This window comes from Camelus bactrianus, chromosome 25, assembly GCF_048773025.1.
Source record: "Camelus bactrianus isolate YW-2024 breed Bactrian camel chromosome 25, ASM4877302v1, whole genome shotgun sequence".
NCBI classification, from domain to species: Eukaryota; Metazoa; Chordata; class Mammalia; order Artiodactyla; family Camelidae; genus Camelus; species Camelus bactrianus.
The window spans coordinates 760079-780472 of NC_133563.1; the positions used below are offsets into that span (position 1 = coordinate 760079).

The 20394-nt window shown below is 48.1% G+C and overlaps 1 protein-coding gene across 5 annotated transcripts in view; it reads right to left on the reverse strand.

Annotated features, from left to right (window-relative positions):
- Nucleotides 1–1972: 1972 nt before the first annotated feature.
- Nucleotides 1973–20394, reverse strand: part of LOC105061924 (uncharacterized) — a 55150-nt gene continuing 36728 nt past the window's right edge. The window contains exons 7-22 of one of the 5 annotated variants that reach the window (XM_074352605.1): nt 20224–20334; nt 18487–18559; nt 16284–16422; nt 14813–14911; nt 14075–14135; nt 13932–13964; nt 13768–13856; nt 13556–13650; nt 12306–12376; nt 11296–11942; nt 10789–10850; nt 9740–9923; nt 9406–9479; nt 7667–7839; nt 2457–2570; nt 1973–2176 (exon numbers count right to left, since the gene is read on the reverse strand). In XM_074352605.1, the coding sequence (XP_074208706.1) occupies nt 2161–2176; nt 2457–2570; nt 7667–7839; nt 9406–9479; nt 9740–9923; nt 10789–10845 (618 nt within the window). In that variant the 5' untranslated portion in view covers nt 10846–10850; nt 11296–11942; nt 12306–12376; ... (6 more) ...; nt 18487–18559; nt 20224–20334 and the 3' untranslated portion in view covers nt 1973–2160. Of the gene's footprint in view, nt 2177–2456; nt 6104–7666; nt 7840–9405; nt 9480–9739; nt 9924–10788; nt 10851–11295; nt 11943–12305; nt 12377–13555; nt 13651–13767; nt 13857–13931; nt 13965–14074; nt 14136–14812; nt 14912–16283; nt 16423–18486; nt 18560–20223; nt 20335–20394 lie in introns of those variants that run through there. The other 4 variants (XR_012502139.1, XM_074352608.1, XM_074352606.1 and 1 more) reach the window with 4 other exon arrangements.

Sequence of the window (20394 nt, forward strand, 5' to 3'; positions counted from 1 at the left end):
GATAATTTTAGTGCGCTGAATTCCCTCATTACATCATCTAGGCTCCAACAGTTATCTGAGAGGAGATAGTGAAACTAACTTTACTGGAGATTTTTATTTCTTCAATTTAATGTTAGAAATCAACATAATAATGCATACAAGTTGTAAAAAAAAGTCGGGGTTATAAAGTAAGTCTCAGTCAATTAACTAATTTTTTTTCAACTGTATGTATTGTGAATATCTTTTAGTTTAAATTGCTTTTCACCTTCTTTAAGGTGTCTTGTTTGTTTTGGGGGAGGGAGGTAGTTAGATTTATTTATTTATCTTTTTTTGATTTAGAGTGATACATACTGCATAGAGTGCACGCTGTTTCAGAAGGCGAGAGAAAAGCCATGCTATGTGGGGGTTGGGTGTTCAGGTTAAGGTAAGAGTAGATGTGCACTCCATAGACAGAGTGCAGAGTGCATGCGGTCTGGGAAGACGAGGGAGCGAGGGAGGGAGCGAGGCATGGTGTTGCCAGGTTTTATGGGCTCGGTAGCTTCACATGTCAACAAGTGGGGTATTTATTTATCTTTTAATGGAGGCACTGGGGATTGAAGCCAGGACCTTGTGCATGCTGAGCACGCACTGTGCCACTGAGCTACACCCTCCCCCAAGGTGTCTTTTGATGAATAAAGTTCTTAATATAGTCAGGTTCATCAGCCTTCATGGTAAGTGCACTCCTTGTCCTGCTTAAGAATTCCTTCCCCACCCTGAGGGCTAGAGACATTCACTCTCCTTTCCACTAAGAATGCTGGCGTTTCTATCATAATGTTTAAATCCTTGAATCATCTGGGGTTAATTTTCTTAAATTAGGCATAATGTAGGGATATAACTTCATCTTTTTATAAATTGATAGTTTTGTGCTTGAGCCATTCTCTTAAGGCTACATCTCCAACTTGAGGCCTCTTCAAATCATCTCCCTGACATTTCTGAGACTCCTACATGGAGCTTGAGTTAGCCACAAGGCTGGTTTGTGGCTGCCCAATCTCGCATGCTCAGTGCCCTGCACACCCCACCCTGTTCTCCTTCTCAAGAGGACAAGCTCCCACCTTCCCATCCCCTCCTCTCCCCTCCTCCAAGCGCTGGGGGGCCCAGCCTGCTCCAAGTTTACAGGGGTTTCCACTGCTTTGACTCATTTTTTCTGGCACCAGAACCCCTTGGCCTTCGGAATGCGTGGGGAGAGGATGCTGTCAACTCTTCCCCTAGAAACAAGTGTAATCTGTCAATGCAAGGGGAAAATGTGAGTTTTTACAGTATTTGATAAAATGTCATCAATAGAAAACTTTGTTTTCCTACACTCAGTGCCTTGACTGAAATTAACCCTATGGTTGATGGAGATACTTTCAAGGCCACTGTGCAGCACCGCAGGGGGTTGCATTCTACTCTGTTAATATTTTCCTGTAACAAAGAATAATAATGCTTGGGTTAGAAATGTATTTACAGTAACTTATCCCAACCTCATTAGTGTCATGGGACTATGAGAGCCTGATTGATTTAACATCTGATTCCCAGATGAAGCAAAATTTCACTGAACTTTCATGAAATGATTTTTGGAGCAGCCTGAGTCAGGAGTAGACAAGTGTTGCAAGGCATGCAGGTTGTGTACTGCTTCATTTACTACCATGCACCTGTGTGAAGCAGGATTTTCCTATTATGCTGGGAAAAAAAAAAAAACTAGATGTGGATCTGACTTAGCATTACCACACCTAACATTAAGCAGATATGTGATAAAAAGACACAGAAGCACTGTTCTCATTAAAATCGGAGGGTTCTGTGTGCCTCTTTATAACCAAATATAAGATGCAAATTTAAAATGATTTACTTCAAAAAAAGGAAGCTAATGCATTTATTTTTCATGAGTGAAAGCATATGATGTGGTATATTAATTTGCAGGTTTTGGTATCTGAGGCTGACTCACCAACACAGTGGGTAATTCAGTAAAGCAGGAACATGGGGTGGCAATCATTTATTTCAAAGAATATTAAGGTAAAAACATCACATGACTGGGCTTCAAGATGCTTACATTCACTTGTCACACCAGGGAATCCTTCATGTGTCCACTTCCATCATTAGCCAAGATCCAGGAGGTTCATGATGCACCCCAGTGTGTTTGTGTCACCTCTCAGCCATTTAACTTGCCTAATTGTCATGTTTTCTATTCAAAAAATAAATAAATTTCAGTACATAAAAATGAAGAGTGTAACAAATGATAATATATCCAACCTGACCAAAGAAACAAAAAGTACAAATGGAACAAACACACTGTGTGTACCTCTTCCCAACTGCCAGCTTATGTCACCTGGTGGCCCCACATGGAGCATCTCCTACAAGGCACTCTACTGGGAGGGTGTGTGTGTTTGTATGCACGTGTGTCAGCGTGGGGTGGCACGTTGGCCAGAGAGGTCCAGCAGTCATTCAGAAAGCACACAGCTTACCCAGGCAGGGGCCAAGCTTCAGACCTTCCCTGCTGAGCCTGTGCCCAGGGAGATCCGCAGCTCACTCTGGCTGGAGGAGGCTGGGTCACACGTGTCCCTCCATCTCCAGCCCAGCTGGAAGCCAGAAAGACACCCAGGTCAGCCCGTGGCCCATTTTCAGCCCTGCCCCACCATGGCCTGTCCAAATGCCACAGGGACTTGTCACGCATCTGGCTGGCAAGCGTTCCGAGCCAGAGCAACTATCCCCTCTTCTCCGCGTTTGCCCCCTGCCTGGCAGCCCTCTATAGCTGCCCTCCCACTCCCCGGCCTCTCAGCGCCATCTCCCCTCCTCCTCCCCGTAGTGTCTCAGCGTTTTCCTGCCTTTGGTGAGATGGGGCCATTTCTCTCAAGTGTCATTTTAAATGTTCAGGCTTTTAAATTTTTATTTTATTGAAGTATAGTCAGTTTACAATGTGTCAATTTCTGGTGTACAGCACAATGCTTCAGTCATACATGAACATATGTGTACTCATTTTCATGTCCTTTCTCACCATGAGCTACTACAAGATACTGACTATGGTTCCCTGTGCTGTGTAGTATAAACTTGTTGCTCTATTTTATATTTACCAGTCACTATCTGCAAATCTCGAACTCCCAGTGTATCCCTTCCCACCCCGTTCCCCTCTGGTAACCATAAGTTTGTTTTCTATGTTTAATTTCTTTTAGATTCCACATGAGTGTTGTTATATGGTGTTTTTCTTTCTGGCTTACTTCACTTAGAATGATGTTTTCCAGGGCCATCCATGTTGCTGCAAATGGCATGATATTATTTTTTTATGGCTGAGTAGTGTTCCATTGTATACATATGACACGGCTTCTGTATCCAGTCATCTGTTGGTGGACATTTAAGCTGTTTTCATGTCTTGGCTATTGTAAACAGTGCTATGAACATTGGGGTGCAGGTGTCTTTCTGTATTAAGGATCCCTTTGGATATATGCCCAGGAGTGGGATTATTGTATCATATAGTAAGTGTATTTTTAGTTTTTTGAGGACTCTCCATACCATTTTCCATAATTGCTGTACCAAACTACATTCCCACTGACAGTGTACAAGGGTTCACTGTTTTCCACACCCTCTCTAGCATTTACCATTTGAATATTCATGTTTTAATTATTTTATTGCAGCAGCGACATGTAAGAATGAAAAAGTGGCATCCTGGTGGCTGGGGGATGAGCCTATGTGTGTGTCCCTGTGCATGTGTGTATGTTCCTGTATGTGCATGTGTGCCCTCCATATGCCTGCATGGGGGTGGGGAGTGGGGCTGGAGCCTGTGTGTGTGACTGACATCTCAGGCACGTGGGCCTGGAAGGGTGTGTGAGGCTATGCTGGGCTGAGAGGCTGTGACCTGACCAAGGCCACACAGCCCGTCTTGGGGCTCAGGGCCCCACCCTTGCTTCCAGGCCTGTCACCAACCAGCTGGGGTGTTCCCTGTCATGACACAGGGCTTGGAGTCCTGACCCTAAGGGCCCCACAACTTCCCTCAGGAGGGTCTCTGGGGCAGGGGGAGAGGCTGGGCTTGGCATGGGGAGGTGGGAGCAGGGAATCCAAGGGGGGCCAGCAGCAGTGAGATGAGGGGAGTAGGAAGGGCCTCCTCACCAGGACTGGGTCTGTCACCCCAGCCAGGGGAGCCGCTCTTCTGCACAAGGGCCAATTTAGAAAAATGTGGAAAACCAAGTTTCAGGCTCCATGGTAGGTAAGTCCCATTCCAGACGGAAACAGCAAGATGTGACCCCAGAAAAAGTGGTAAGCGCACGTGAGCCATCGTCCCACCCAGAAAGGAATTCCCCCCAAGAGCCAGAGCTCACCCCACACCCACCCAGGGGACTGGGAGGCCTGGAGCGATGGCCCTGCTGGGGTCCCACTTCCCAGGAAGATGGGGAGAAGGGCCGCTGGTCATACAGTCAAGGCCCAAGGAGGGGAAGAGACCTGCCCAGGTCACCCAGCGCCAGAGGGCAGTCAGGTGGGACCCAGGCCTTTGGGCTTGTCACAGGCCCCCTTCTTAGTATAGGGGCACAGGCCTGTCTGGGAAAGAAGCATCGGGAAAGTGAATAACCCTGCAGACAGGGCTAAGTCAGCTGGCTGGCTGAGCCTCAGTTTCCCTTCTGTGGAACGGGGATGGGAAGGTGTCTGCTCACAGGGTCCCTGTGAAGCTAGAGATGGTGCCGCTGTGGTGCTGGGGAGAGCCCTCCTGGTCCTCCTTACCTGCGAAGTGGCCGGAGGGCCCTGGGCACGGCTCTCAGCCCTGTCCTGAGGGCCGATGGTGCCTGTCTAGCTGGGCAGGCTGCTGGTCCCTGCAGCCCTGACAGTGGCAGCTGCAGGGATTGGTGAAGGATGGGCCAACTCCCCTTCCCAGTCACCCTGGCCCATCGTCCCCCACCACGCACCCTGGGCTGGCTCCCTCTCCTTCCTGCCTCCTCTTGTCTCTGCTTCCCCCTACCCGGTGTCCCTCTTGTCACCTCCTGTCCCTCTTTAGGACACGACCCCCACATTTCTGTCACTCACACACTGTCTCTCCCTGCGTGTGTCTTTCTCTGCCTCTCCCCCAGGCCCTCAGGCCCTGAGCTCAGGTCTAGCCCTGTCCAGGGCCACAGAGACACAGGGCCACATCTCTCCCAGCCCTCCCATCCTCACAGCGATGTTCCAGCCCCAGCCCTGCTCACAGTGGAGGAGCCCGGTTACTGAGCTGCTCCTGCTGGCATTTACTGCTGCATCGCTGTTCCCCCCACTTCCCAGGCAGCGCAGCAGTCTCACCTTGACCTGTTTGTGGCCCAGCCTGGACCCCAGAGCTGCTGCAGGGCTGGCTGCCTCCCCCACCTGGAAGGAGGGAGGGCCCCGTGGGCTCCAGGGACAGCTGGCGCAGAGTGGAGTGGACTCTTTTTATACCCAACACCTTCTCCCTGGCAGTGGTGGTGCCCCACCCACTGACCCTGCCCCACCCACCTCAGAGTCAGGAGGCTGTGGGAGGATGAATGGCGCTCACGGGGCTCACTGAGAGCACTGCCGCCCACAGCCCCCCTCAGGGTCTGCCTGGAGCCGGGGCTGCCGGACAGCTGATGCGGGGTGGGGGCACGGGCCTGGTCAGTGCAGGGCCTCTCGCTGGATGCCCATGGCCCCCCCTGCACCTCATCCGTTCCTCACCATGAGACACGGCCACTTCATTCTGGTCATCTAGCTCACGACCAGACACCCCTGTCTGACAGGCCCCACATGCCCAGTGAGTGTTTACAGACTGAAGCAGCACAGCCATCACTAGATCTAGACACAGGCTGTACCCACCACCCAGGAGGAGCCCCGGGGCCCCTGCGGTCACAGCTGCCCTGAAGGGGTAACCTTGTGTCTGACCTGTCATCCTAGTTCCTGCTAGTTTGTGAGTTGTGTGCCCGTGAATCACTGCATGCCCTCAAGAGGGTGTGACCACTGGTCCTCCAGGAAGCAGACACTGATAGAGAGAACTGTGACAGATTCATTAGGGATGACAATAGGAGAGAACAGAGGAGGGGGCAGGATGGAGCAGGGAAACATTCGGGCCGTAATGCACCTCCGACATCTTCTCTAAACACATCATTGCCACAGCTGAGGGGCCCCTTCAGTTGTCAAACTGACTGTGCTATAAGGCAAAAAGAGTTATTTACTTAAATAGGATCTTATTTTTTCCCGATTTTGTCTTCTCTAATGTATGTATGGCCTCTGACGGACACTGTAGTCTGTGTGTGCATCTCTGTGTCTATACAGAATGAAAATAATTATTTTCACATCTGAGACACAGATCTCAAAACGTGCACATTCTCATAATTATGTTTCCTTCTTTAACTAGTAGGACTTAAGATTTAATAGAAGAAAGGGATCTTTTGCCTTATCTTTAAAGCAGAGAATGGTAAGCTTTGGGCCTGAGCTCTTATATCTTCAGTTTAATTTAATGTACTTCCTGAGGTCTCTTTTGATGATTCTGTGCAGACACTTTCTTTTAAACTATGAGAATGCTGAGTGAGAAATATGTCCCAGTCATTTCGCAAAACAATGTGTGTGCTTGACCCAACTCTCTTCACAATGACGTCAGGGAGCAGCATTACCCCCGGCTCACAGACAACGCTGAGGCCCTGTGGGGGCCCCACTGAGTCTTGGTGTTAGGGGCTGAACTGCAAGAATTCAAAGAATCAGAAATTGGATCTTGGGACATAAATGTGGAGATGCCAAGCTGACAGTGGTCATGGTGACAGGAGGGAGCAGGGGTGTGGGGACAGGGGTCCTACAGGGGGTCTCCTGATCACCCCTGACTTCCCCCAAAGAACCTGCCTCATGCTGAAGGGCAAGGCACCTGCTCAGCTGAACTAAATCCTGCCTGCACTTTTCAAATCACTGGGGCAAAAGAAAACTTCAGCCACACAAAATACCCCGAAAAAAAAACAAGCTAAATTTCAGTTTCTCTGGTATCCAGAGATTTCATCCAGACCCAGAACTTTCAGAAACCCAAGAGAACAATCATCTTTATATGAGGTTGTGAACTGAGGGCTTTCTGGAGGCAGTGGGTTCTGAAGGGGATACATGCATGGCTGCACTGAGTCCCCTGCACACACACGTGGCTCTGAGTGGACCTCACGCTGCATTCACATGGCCCGCCCTGCCGGGAGTGACCTTCCAGCTCCATCTGAGTGAACACAACAAACCGCCACTGGGCAGCCCCTCAACTTCTTTCTTCCCCTCCACACCCTCCTATTCACTCCTGTGTGGCTCACGTGTCCCTCTTCTGCACTCTGGGGCCCTGCATGGGCATGTCTGCTATGGTGACAAGCTGTCTGTTGTGAATGTCTCTCTCCCTCACTCGCTCCCTCACCTCTCGAGGGAACCCCATGAGCCCCTGAACTTAGGGATGTGCTTCACCCCTCACAGACCACCACATCACATGGTCCATGCAAGAGGCACATCTGCCAAACTGGGACTTCAAATTCATTTGATATTCTGTCAAAAGTCTCTTCTGTTCTATACAAGAGACGCCTGCTTCCCAGGTCAGGATGGGGAAATGACACAGTCCATCAGATGTGTATGCTGGGACGCTAGACAGATGTTACAATGTCCCAAGTCAGCTTTCCTCAGGCATCGCAAGGCCCTTGAGTGCCATCTCCCCTTCTGCAAAGACTCGACAAGGGAGAAGAAGCACATGCTCTCATCTTACCAAGTGCAGTAACTAGTGGCAGTGGGGGTGGCGGTGGCTGAGACCGCAGAGGCCACAAGGGTGGTGGGGGTGGAGGTGGCGAATAGCCTGAGAAGTGACGCTGGGCGGCCCATGCGGTGAGGCACACCAGGTGGTCCTGGAGAAGTACCAGGATCTTTGGAATCCACAGTGACCTACAGAACAGAAGAGAGAGCTGTGTTGGATGACAGACAAAAGGAACAACACCAACAGAACCTGAAACCCAATGCAGCAGCTGTCAGCACAGGGCACATTCCCCTCCACTGGGTGCCCAGACAGCAGCACAGGGCCACACACTCGACCTTGGGGATAAAACACTGTTGCCACAAGACACCACCAGTGTCTGTAAGTGGAGGAAGGCGAGAGTCCTTCCTGAGACGATGTACAGAGGTTCCAGCAAATTGATAAAGTAGGGCCTCCCAAACAGGAAGCCTCTCTATGCAGGACAACCCACCCTGACACCTTCCCCAGCTCCACAGAAGCATGGTCTGCATGAACCAGGAACACAGAGAAAGAAAGGAAGTGAAGGCCCGGTTTTCCACACATAGAATCAGAGCTGCACCTAGGTACTTGCTCTTTCTGCAGGACCCTGCCGGACCCTCTACTCCCTGTTCACAAAGGGCCCTCCTCCTCCGCCCTGCAGGGGCTGCCCCTGGGCGCAAAGAGCTCTGGGGAGGTGGGCATCCCAGAGTCCTGCGGGGGAGCTGGCCAAGGGCTCCTGAGGGGACAAGGCTGTCCTCAGAAGGGAGTCAGGCTCCGCTACAATCATCCCTATCCTCAGGGACGTCTGGATTTTACGTTCGCTAAGGAACGCACCCTACCTGCGTGCTACGGGAGAGTGACGTGGGGAGTCTCAACCCCACACCTGACACCAAAGGGACTGTTCTAGCTCGTGCGCAAGACCCCACGGTGTGCCATGAGACCAGCGAGCAGCTCTGACAGCTTCCAGGGCAGGCCCGACCCGGCGCAGGGTGGCGAACACAACGTACGCACTCTGGTGTGCATCGGAATTCCCCCGCAGGGAAGGAGGCATTTTCATGGCGGGCTCTTTCCCTTCCAGCCTCTACTCCCTGCTACAAATGCACCATCTCCGAGAGTCAGGCTTTTCTGCCCAGAGCACAACTGGAGGCAGCGGCCAAGACACACTTACCTCCTGAGAAAAGACAGTGACGGGCTGTGACATTTACCACACCCAGGAAGACTCAAAGTTGCACAAAGCACACGGTATAAAGCTGGAGGGCGGGCTTTGCCTCTTTTTCAGTTACCAGGATCTGAATGGACATTCTAAACAGGAGAATCACCTGGCCTGAGCCGGGAAACCAGTCAAAAGAATGATGACACAGAAATCTGTCTCAGTGACGCAGGAGCAACCCCAGGTGTAGGAGGTCAGGAAGGAGTCAGCTGAGCCAGGAGAAGTCAGTGTGGAGCGAGGGCTCACCCTCCTCACGCTGTTTCGAGAAACCCACAGTCAGAGTCTGCGGGCCCCAGCCTCTAAGCACTCCCTCATGGCTCCTGCAGGCACCAGCCAAGGCGACGGGCTCCCGGGGGAAGCAGCCCACTGACTCCTGGGCAAGAGTTTGAGTCTGAAAGGCAGCGACACACCACGCCAGACCTGTCACAGAACACACAGTCTGGAGACGAGGCCAGGAACAGCTGCCGGGAAAACAGAAAGATCACCTTTCCCAGAACGACGTCCAACAGAGCATGACCTCCTCACTTACCTGGGCCTCCGGGTCCGCCGCAGGTGGGCGGGCACTGCCGGGCCACACCGGAGCCGGGCCAGGTCCCGCATTGGCTAAAAACCACAGAAAAGGATGGAGGATTAGGCTTTCCTGTGAGGACACTGCTGAAGCAAAACAAAACCTTTGCGCCTTCCTTCCTTCCTTCCCCGTATCACACTTGTTTCTTGGAGGAACTGGATACTGACCCCAGGAACTCCTGCATGCTAAGCATGCATTCTGTCTACTGCTGAGCTATATATATACCCTTCCCCCCAGAGCACACTAGTTTCTACGCACAGAGAAAAAGAAATGTCACCCACGTTCACTAACTTACCCAGTGTATAAGCTTTGTGTGCTCCACCAACAGAGGTCAGTGTGTTGTGATCTGTTAGTTCCTCTGGAGCAACTTCTACAGTCCCAGTAATGTACTCTAGTTTTTTTTTTTTTGTTTGTTTGTTTTTGGGTTTTTTTTTTTTTTTGTATTCTGGTTTTTTAATTTCGGGCTCAGTCTCCCCTTCCTAGGAACACAAAACAACATAAAACAAGAACCGAACTTCAGAAACCATCATGTTCATACACTTGGTCATTCAGTCAGTCAGGAAGACAACAGTTACTTAGTGTATCTGTCAGATCATAAGCCCTATCCTGGGAAAAGCTGGCAGTACAAATAAAAGGCAGATTCTCCTCTCTGTTCTGCCAGAGGCACAGGATCCCTGAAAACAAATCAGCACAGAAAATTTCCAACAGCTCTACAACTGAGGTGAATGGGTACAGTAACACCACAAAGGACAGGAGAGTCTGCTGCACGTGGACAGCTCAGGGAATGCTGGGAAGACCGCACTGTTTCACAAAAGAGTGATCCAGTGCAGAGGGGGGATGTGGAGGGGCTTTGGGGAAGGGCAGCCTGAGTAAAAGGAGCAGGTGGGAAAGAGCGTAAGGCATTACGAAAACTAGAACACTGTTACTGGCAGTGGAATGGAAAGACCAAACATGCTGCCTTCAAAATGAAACATCATTTAATTAATTTCAAGTGAGGACAGCTAAAACAAGAACCAACTTCAAGATACACCTAGCTTTCCCAGGGATGAATTTCTTTTCAATATCCTCTAATAAACTCTAACAGAAAGACCCTGAAAAAAAGAATTCACATACAGACACTGATTTCACTAGGTGAGTCTGGAAAATTAACACAAATGCATTATCCAGTCCTATGGCATTAAGCACAGAATCACATCCTAAATTGTAAGTTAAAAATATGTCAAAAATTCTCATCAGCAAATCCAAACGTGAAAATGCACACTTCACACCAACCACCAGTTTATGTTTCAGAATCCCCTGATACTTATATATTCACATGAGGACATTAACAACAAGAGACAGTACCTCCTTATCAGAGGAAGAACCTTTTCCTTTCTGTTCTCCAAAGTGGCGCACTGACATACCATCTGTAAAATGTAGTTACAGGTACGTTAATGAGAATATTCATGAATGTAAATTAAAACTACCATATGTGTCTATCTCCGTCCATGGATATGTCAAAACAAAAGTGGCAGAGAAGAATTTCAAAGAGTTAGAGCATTCTCTGAAAAACATGCTTAAGTCATGGTTGGGATATATTTCAAACCAAGTAGTAAGAGGAAAACGTAAAAAGAATGGATATCGAAGTTGGATTTGCGCACTGTGTATTTCTAACATTTGAAGTTCTTTTTTCTTTTTCTTTTTCTTTTTCTTTTTCTTTTTTTTTTTTTAATGGAGGTACTGGGAATGAGCACACGGAATTCTGCATGCTAAGCAAGCATTCTATTTACCACTAACCTATATCCTTCCCCAAGTCAACTAGCTTCTCGGCATAGATAAAATAAAATACAAAAAACTTTCACTGTTCACTACCTTACAAAACATGTTAGTTTGCTGAAGCACAAAAGATCTTTGAGGCTTTCTTCGCCGTATCACATTAAGTCTCACATCAGACCGAGTGGGAGACAGGTCTCAGGACCAAGAGAGAGACCACAGGCCACGGGTTCGGGTGTTTCTTCCATAACTGATCATCGGCTGTGGAAGGTCAGGGCTCCACTCGCTGCAGACAATGACAGGGGCGGGCTTCTCCTCCAGGGAGTCCGGAACGTGGTCTCTGTTGAAGGCCCGTGTGCAGAACCGACACGTCTGCCCTCCGTCAGAGGGCCCTCTTTCCTTCTACAAGAGACACCTCCCTCCCCAGGGCAGGACGGGGAAGACGCGGCCCATCAAGTGCGTCTGCTAAGGGACCAGAGGGACACGGCCGTGAGCCCAGTCAGGGCCGCCCGTGCACGGGGAAGCCCTGGAGAGCGATCTGCCCTTCTGCAGCGACTCAAGGAAGAAACAGAGGAATATGCTTTCCTCTTATTGAGCAGAGCAGATGCTGGTGGTGGGCATGGCTGCACAGGGCACAAGGGGGGCCCAGGTGCAGGTGGCCCGCTGGAAGACGATGGGCCGCTCACGGGGAAGGCCACGCGGGCTGGTCCTCGGAAAGGTTGGGGCCCTCCGGCATGCAGGGTGCCCTGCAGGACAGAAGGTAGAGCTGGGTTGGATGACAGACAAAAAGCGCCAACACCGACAAAAGCCGAAACCCAACGCAGCAGCGGTCGGCATCGGGCACCCTCCTCTGCACTGGGTGCCCGGGCGGCAGCTAGGCGCCATGCACTCCACCCGCCCCAGGGCCTGCCTGAGGCCCCGGCTGCATAGGAGGCCTTGGGGACAAAACACTGTCGCCACACGTCAATGTGATCATAGGGCATATGTATCCAGGAATACTCAATCCATAGGCAAGGCCAGGAAAGGATTGTTCGAAAGGAAAATGGTAGTTCCAGAGATAATTTCAACACAAAATGGCCACTGGAACACAACTGGAAAAAATTATTTACCTGGGTTTCCTCTGCCTCCTGAGCTGGGAAGGCAGTGCCATTCCTCACAGGGGAGCCACCCGGCCCTGAAGCTGTAAAGGGAGACCAGTGCTGAAGGTGGATTCTCTCTGACAGAGGCCGTGCGGGGGAAGCATGAGCCGAGCCCTCCGTGCCCTCCTCCAGGAGCTCTCACTCCCGCCCGCGCCCCGGGCTCTTCACAGAGACCACGGGTCTCCCTCATGCCTCAGGTGACCCCAAGGACGAGGGGAGACTGGACCCCTGACCCATGATGAGGACACCACAGAGCCCTGATTCATGTGTTTTCATAGCCTATCACCCTGGATGGGGGCTCAGGGCTCAGATCCCTGGCAACCAGCACTGACACAGGGTACTCACAGCACACTTCAGGCAAATCAGTCTGTACACAGATTACACATTAAAGTAAGAAGAGTCTTTCATAGGAAGAGTATCAACAACCCCTGACTGTGAGCTCCACCTCTTCCTCCTCAGCCTGTTGGTAAACTGTTAAAATCCTTCTGTCTGACAGGACATGTCTTGTATAACTGACCAGATGTCATGTAAACATTTATGAAAGAAGTGGCCTCAATGACTCATGTTGTAATAATCGGCAAAAGAATGGTGAGTTATATGGAGAAGCTGGTGGGAGATTTTAGAATTACACATTAACTCTGGGAGAGGGAGACTACGTAGTCATGTCACTCACTAATTGGCTACTCTAGGTCACTGTGCAAGCTTTTTTATAAGAACGAAGGGACCTGCAAAATTAGTGAAGAAATGCCTGCTGCCTTAAAGCAGATCTTGAGTAGAATATTTATCCACCAAGGCAAATGAAGAAAAATGTTTTTCTCATTATGACATACTGCCTTCATTCTAAAATGTCGTCCATTTTCCTTAAATGAGAAGAAAATTCAGCCTTCAACACCGTGTCCAGGCGGGAAGAGGGGGCTGATGCTCACATCTTCTAGCGCACAGAAACCAGCCATGCCAGCCACGCCAGCCAACCAAGAGCCTGGGGGCGGCCCACAGTCCCTGGAGGGGTGCGAGCTCCACTGCTCACAGGGGACAGAGCCCTGCTGGCTGGTGGCATGTGAAGAAAACAGCATCTGTCACCTAGCTGTGAACCTGTTCCCTGCAGTGAGTGTGTGGTGTGGTGTCCAGGAAACCCGACAACTACCCACGGGGACAAGTAGCCCACTGGGCGGCTCCTGCTGCAGAAATGGAGCTGCCGCACTTCACAGTGCGCTCCTTACCTCTCAGGGGAGGATGCAGCCTGTGTGGTCCTCCTGGGGTGGGCTCCTGCCTCATGTATTCCTCTGCCTGCCTCCGTCTGCAGATTGCATCCAATCTTAAAGATAAAGAATGGCTTCAATATGAATTACACCACCAATTCCTCTACTAGGCACAAAACAACCAGTCCTTAAAAATCTCAAAACACCTGTAAAAATGTGTCAAAATTCTGTACCTCTGTTTCAGGTGGGCAACTTCCCTTCTCAGCTCAGAGTTTTCCCTTCTCAACTCAGAGTTTTCCCTCTCCAGCTACTGAGCCCTGAGCTGTGGAAGAAAAACACATCCACGTTCAGTTGTGGCCGACTGTGCACAAAGGGAAGGAAGGAAACAAATTCTTACCGAGCTGTCTTGGGCCTTCTCGGCAAGAGCGACCTGAAAAAGAACACATCAAGAAACACCCCATGGCTAGGGGTTCTCAGGGCCACAATAACTGTCTGCATCAGGTGCTGAGGACTCGGTGTGTCAGGAGGAAGGTAGGTTACCTGGTGTCTCCAAATGATCTCTGCTTCCCGCATTTGCCCGTGACATTCTTCAAGTCTTATCCTATGAGTTACAAATTGTTCCGTCAGAGAAGACACAATGCTGGGTATGCTGTTAAATAACCTGCCCAGTCCACGTTATCTGCACTGCACACTCACACACATCATCTCACTGCTCAAGACACACTGCACACGGCTGCAGAAGCACAGCAGGTGCAAAGCTGTCGCTGCAGCCACTCCTCCCGTCACTGTTACTTAACACCTGCAGGGTTCTGCGCTGACACAACTCCCCCTCCCGTTCTCAGCATTTCCCTCACGTGTCCTGTGCTGAGCATCTTTCATCATAAAGCTTGATTCTTCCTTTCCTTACATCCTGACCCTACTTCTTACAACTGGGTCTCCCCAGCAGCATGGGCATGTTTATTGGTCTGACTGACGCTACACCAAACTGCTGCCCTCAGGGTGAGAACGGTTTATAGCACCTTCAGAAACATCACTGTGAACCATCTCTCCTCTCAGTCTGGCCAGCACTGGGGACCAGGAAATTCTTAGTAACTTACTACTTGTTAAACATTTAACTTAACATTTGTAAAACTTAACACTTTTCCTCCAGTGTGAAACCATGTATACAAATGTCTTGTTTGGGTCTGTTTATGATATTGTGTCTAAACATTTTAGAAAAGTTTTCAAAAAATCCAACAGGTGTTTTCAGATCCACAGGTGTGGAGGAGCTGAACTCACTTGTACTGTTGTGTCTCCTCTTCAGCCAACTTTGCCTCCTCCTCTGCTACCAACAGCTGCTGCTTTCTCACCAGCTCACATCCGTTCATGTTCACTTTCCTGAGAGGGGAAAGAAACTCTGAAATTCTACCAGTTTCCCTCCCAGAAATTGGAAGGAAAGAATTCCATGTTCCTTTCGCCCTTCCCCATAAATGTTCAGGCTGATAAATACACAGGAAAGAATTAAAGTCCCCCCAGAAGTAAATATGAAAAAACTACACTCAGGCCTCTGACAAGTGTTTGGTATCTGGGCTTCCCTTCAGCGTCCCCACCCCTACACATCTGTGCATAAAGTAAACACACAGGAAAAGCCCACATGAGGTGTGCTCTGTGCCCCCCCAGGCTCAGTCTCCTGTGACTGGGACAGCACGAGCTCACTGTGTTTCAACGTGGGAATCAGGGTCTGACCAAGTCATCACAACCAAACACATTAGGGTAAAGCAAGCGTTCATGACTTGTTTGATTTCTCCCACAGAGAGCCCAGATTTCAGTCAAAACCTGGAGCAAAACCTGATCCTTTAGGAAATATAAGGAAATGTTTGTTTTTGAAAGCAGGTTAATGGGTGTGACGTCCATGACCTCTCCCTGAGAATGACAGGAAACTCTGGACTAACTATGAAATCCATGATCGAATGTACCAAATCGCTAACAAGCCAGGAAGGGACATGAGGCCAAGATGGAGAAGAAGAAAGCCCAGGACTGGGCCCACCTTCCCGGGGTCACCCGGTAACTGCAGAGGAAACCACTGAGATGCAGAGCAGCCTGGCAGCCGGTGCCCCCTACGCACGGGCACCGCAGTCAGGCAGCTGGAGCTCACGGTCCGTCAGCAAAGGTGATCCCTAGAGAGACCCGCAGGCCTTAGCTGGGATCCACGAGAGCTACGTGCCAGGAACAAAGGTGGACAGGAGACACACGGGCCTCACGAGGGCTGGCTGCACTGACTGATCTCAGCTGCTAACTGGGTTAACAGGATGCAGTGCTGCTGGCGCCCTGACCACCTCCCAGCTGTAATGCCCACCCTCTCTGCAGCAAGTTAACCTCACACGAGGCCTCAAATTTTCTCTATTTTCTACCCAATGTCTAGAGTTTATTAAAAATGATAGACACATGGCAGGTCATGACACTTTGATGTGGTTGAAACCTAAGGACAATAAAAATGGGCCTAAGGGGATCCAGATAATGAAGTGACTAAATCTGGTCCAAAAACCTGCTAGAATCTCAAACTAAATACAAACAAGACTCTGGTAACCAGTTAGAATGAACAGAAGCAGCAGATTACAGAAATCAAGGTCGAAAAATAAATGCACATCTGTACTGATTGAATATGGTAAAAAAAAAATATGGTGGTAAGTATTCTGAAACATATTACAATATCCACATAACTCCACACACCTATTCACACATTGTCATAATTAACACGGGAACGTCTTACCCTTCAGTGTCCATAGTTCTCTGTCCACCGATTTCATCAAGAACGTGTACTTTCTTCACCTGCCTTTGGAAATTGTCTTCCTAACCTTCTTTCAGAGATCCCGATGCAGCATGGTGGTCTTGCATTTTCTTTTTAACTTCTATAAACATAAAACAACAGGCTTTGTGTGTGCACATGTGCACTCAAGAGCTTGGCTGTGCTGGGGAGTGGAGAAAGGAGAGAAATCTGAAGGCAGGAATCCACTTTTTACCTTCCCAGTGCAAATTCATTGCTATTGCAGGGATGTTTCATTTTATTGCCCTCCCTGGTAATGCATATTTTTAAACAATTGAAGATTTGTAACACCCCTGAGTACAGCAATTCCATTGGTGACATTTTTTCTGGCAGCATTTGCTCATTTCTTATCTCTGTGTCACATTTTGGTAGTTCCTGAAATATTTCATTCTTTATCATTTTAATTAAAACAGGCATGACGTTCCTTTAAGGCAAAGCCTAATCCAGCGGAAGTCCCTAATTCTCAGCAATTCTATAAATCCTGAGAGAGGTGAAGAGGCTTCAGAAGAAAAGTGTGAAGCCAGCAGGGGTTGGCCCATGAAGTTTAAGGCAAGATTCCATCTCCACTGCATACCTATGCAAGGTAAGGAGGGAAGAGCTTACCCAGAAGCTGCTGGAAGTGCTCCAGGAGATGAAGCTAAGACAGCTAATGAAGGCTGATCCACTAAACAACAGGTTTTCAATGCAGAGAACTGCAAGGGGAAGCCACCCAGCGCTGTCACAGCTGGAGAGAAGTCAGTGCCTGGCATCAAGGCTTCAATGGACAGGCTGACTTTCCCATTAGTGGCTAACGAAGCCAGTATTCATTTAACATTATGAAAAGCCTATGTCCCATGAGAATCAAGTGAAATCTACTCTGTGCTCTATAAACAGAACAAAGCCTGAATGACAGCACATCTATTTACAACATGAATATTTTAGCCCATTGTTGAGACCTACTGCTCAGAAAACAAAACAAAACACACACAAAAAAATTTCTTTCAAAATATTACTGCTCAGGGACAATGCACAAGTCATCCAGGAGCTCTGATGGAGATGCATGAGATGAATGTTGTTTCCATGCTTAACACGACATTTATCCTGCAGCCCATGGATCAGGAGTAATTATGACTTTCAAGTCTTATTATTTAAGAAATACATTTTGGAAGGCTTTAGCTGCCATAGACAGTGATACCACTGATGGGTCTGGGCAAATGAATGGAAAATTTTCTGGAAAGGATTCACCATTTTAGATGCCATTAAGAACATTCGTGATTCATGGGAAGAAGTCAAAATATCAACATGAACTGGGGTTTGGAAGGAATTGATTCCAATCCTGATGTGTGACTTTGAGGGGCTCAAGACTTCAGTGCAGGAAGGAGCTGAAGATGTGCTGAAAATAGCAGGAGAACTAGAGTTACAAGTGGAACCTGAAGATATGACTGAATGGCTGCAACCTCATGATAAAATGTGCATGAATGAGGAGCTGCTTCTTATGCATGAGCAAAGAAATTGGTTTCTTGAGATGGAATCTACTGGTGAAGATGCTGTGAAGAAGGTTGAAATAACAAAGGATTTAGAAGAGCGTATGAACTTAGCTGATAAATTACCGCAGGGTTTGAGAGGACTGACTCCAATTTGGAAAGAAGTTCTACTGTGTGTAAAATGTGTCAGATTGCCTGCTACAGAGGGCTTGTTCCTGAAAGGAAGAGAGAATCCTGTCACAAACTTAATTGTGGTCTTATGTTAAGAAATTGCAAAAGCCACACCGATCTTCAGCAACTGCCACAATGACCAGTCAGCAGCCACCAACATTAATTCAAGACCATCCACCATAATGACTGTAACTCAATAAAAAAAAAAGTTAAAAAAAAGACCATCCACCAACAAAAAGATTACACCTCACTAAAGGCTCCAATGATGGCTAGCAGTTTTTAGTAATAAAGAGTATTTTCATTAAGTTATGAACATTAGGGTTTTTAGACACAGTAGTATTGCTCACTTAATAGACTACAGTATAGTGTAAACTCGACTTTTATATGCACTGGAAAACCAAAAAAAAAATAAATAAATCATTTGAATTATATTTTATTCTAGGGGTCTAGAACTGAAGCCACAACATCTCCCAGGAATCCTGTATGTAAGGTTTTATTCCCAACAAGCAACATACCTTCCAGGCTGCAGTCCCCAGTTGTCACAGCTCTCTGCATCGAACCCTCAGATCTGGTCTTCGAAACACCTGGCTGTAAGATAGACATGAGAAAAGACATTCAAGAAGTACTGATCCACAGCAATGTGAACATACTTAACACGAGAGGATTGTACACTTGGAATCAGCTAAGACAGGCCATCTGCTTTACGTGCATTACAGTACAATTAAACACTGACACAGTGATGCTCGGTTCTCTGAGGTAAGCATCTCTGGGGGTGAGTAACATTCCTTACTCTCTTCTTGCTGCTGAGCTGAACGTCCTCCTGCACATGCATTTCTTGAGACTTCACTGTGGCTTCACAGACATGAGATTTATTAAGAGCAATTTCAACCTAAAACATTCTCATTGATGACTAAATTCCCAAGAAAAATAATTTGAGTAGATATCAACATTTAATCTTCTAAGACATGAGATTGTTGTTCCTTGTGAAAGCTAATGTGTACAGTGGAAATCCTGCTGCAACTGGAGGCATTTACCTCAAATTCCTGAACTGTTCATTGAAACAGCACCTTTCAAGTTCTCTGGAGATGTTCCTTTTTCCAGTATCTTCACACAGGACACAAATAAAGTATGTACTAAGATTTCAATGAAAACTCAGGGTGATATGCCTAAAAAGTGTAACTTTTTTTTTTTCAAAAACAAAGTATTTTGTTAACTGCAAAACAAACCATAGAAAATAAATATACTAGCCCTGGTACATGTCCAAAGACTTTGGTGAGCATTCTCTCCAGAAGATATTAAGGCAGTAAATGATTCTGAACATACAAATTTTATAAAGAAAGGAAAGCAAATGTTATACATTCCCTTACACATGCTTGAAAGCATCTGGGACTTTCCCTGAATTTCGGTTTGGGGCTGAAGACAGTGCTCCATTTGAGAGTTTACAGCAGACAGGGCCTCTTCTTTCAAGTTCTAGCACTGGGCATCCTAGCAGCTCGTTCTGACCCTTTGCATCTTGCATTTCCTTCTTCAGCTGGTCCTCTTCCACTGCCAGCCTGCCAATCTCTTCCAGAAAGTCTTGGTTTGTTCTGATGGGCAGTTGCTTCTCTTCAACCCTTTTGGAATCCTGACCCCTCTCAGCCAGTATCCAAAACTACCCCTAAGTTTACTGTGATGGCAGCTGATCCAGGCTGGGCCCAGGACAAATGTCAAGCCCATAAAGAAATGCAGAAAAAAGAGACCTCCAGGCGCAGATATTTCCTCACCTCCACAGACTTCCTCCTCCCTGGACAATGGAAGGCACGACTGGACAACAAGGGGAAGCAAGGGTGGCAAACTGCTCATGTCAAAGAGCTCACAAATGAGTGTCCCTGGTGAAATATAAATAAAGTTTACCCAAATTCACATGGAAAATTCTGTTTAACATCAACAGGGCAAGGAGCTGTGCACCTAGTCTAGTAACTTCCTTCACCTCTCAGGTATTTCCTGGCATCTTCTGCGTATCTTGGAAGGCAGTGTGAGTGGTAAGAAAACTCTCTAGTTTGTGAAAATAAGACATATTTCCTAGTCTTTGAAATAGAAAAAGTCACAGAGGTTTTAGTCCATGAAATTCTGGGTCATTGTTCACAGAGAGGTTCCGCTCCTGGGCTCTCACACTCCGCTGTGGCCAAAAGCAGGAGGAGCGGGAGCGCGCAGCTCACCCAGGGCACAAAAAGCCTCAGAAGCCTGGCTATGGTCAACGTGGCAGCTCTTACCAAGTGTGGACTCTTGGCGTTCTGGTCCCTCACTGCCTGCAGCTTAGCTTGAGCAATCTGAATGATGTCATTCAAATATTCACTCGCCCTCTCAATGGTTTTCAAGTTCTCCTTCAACGAAACACTGAATTAGTAACAATTACTCATTACTTTCATTTCTGTTTTCAGAAT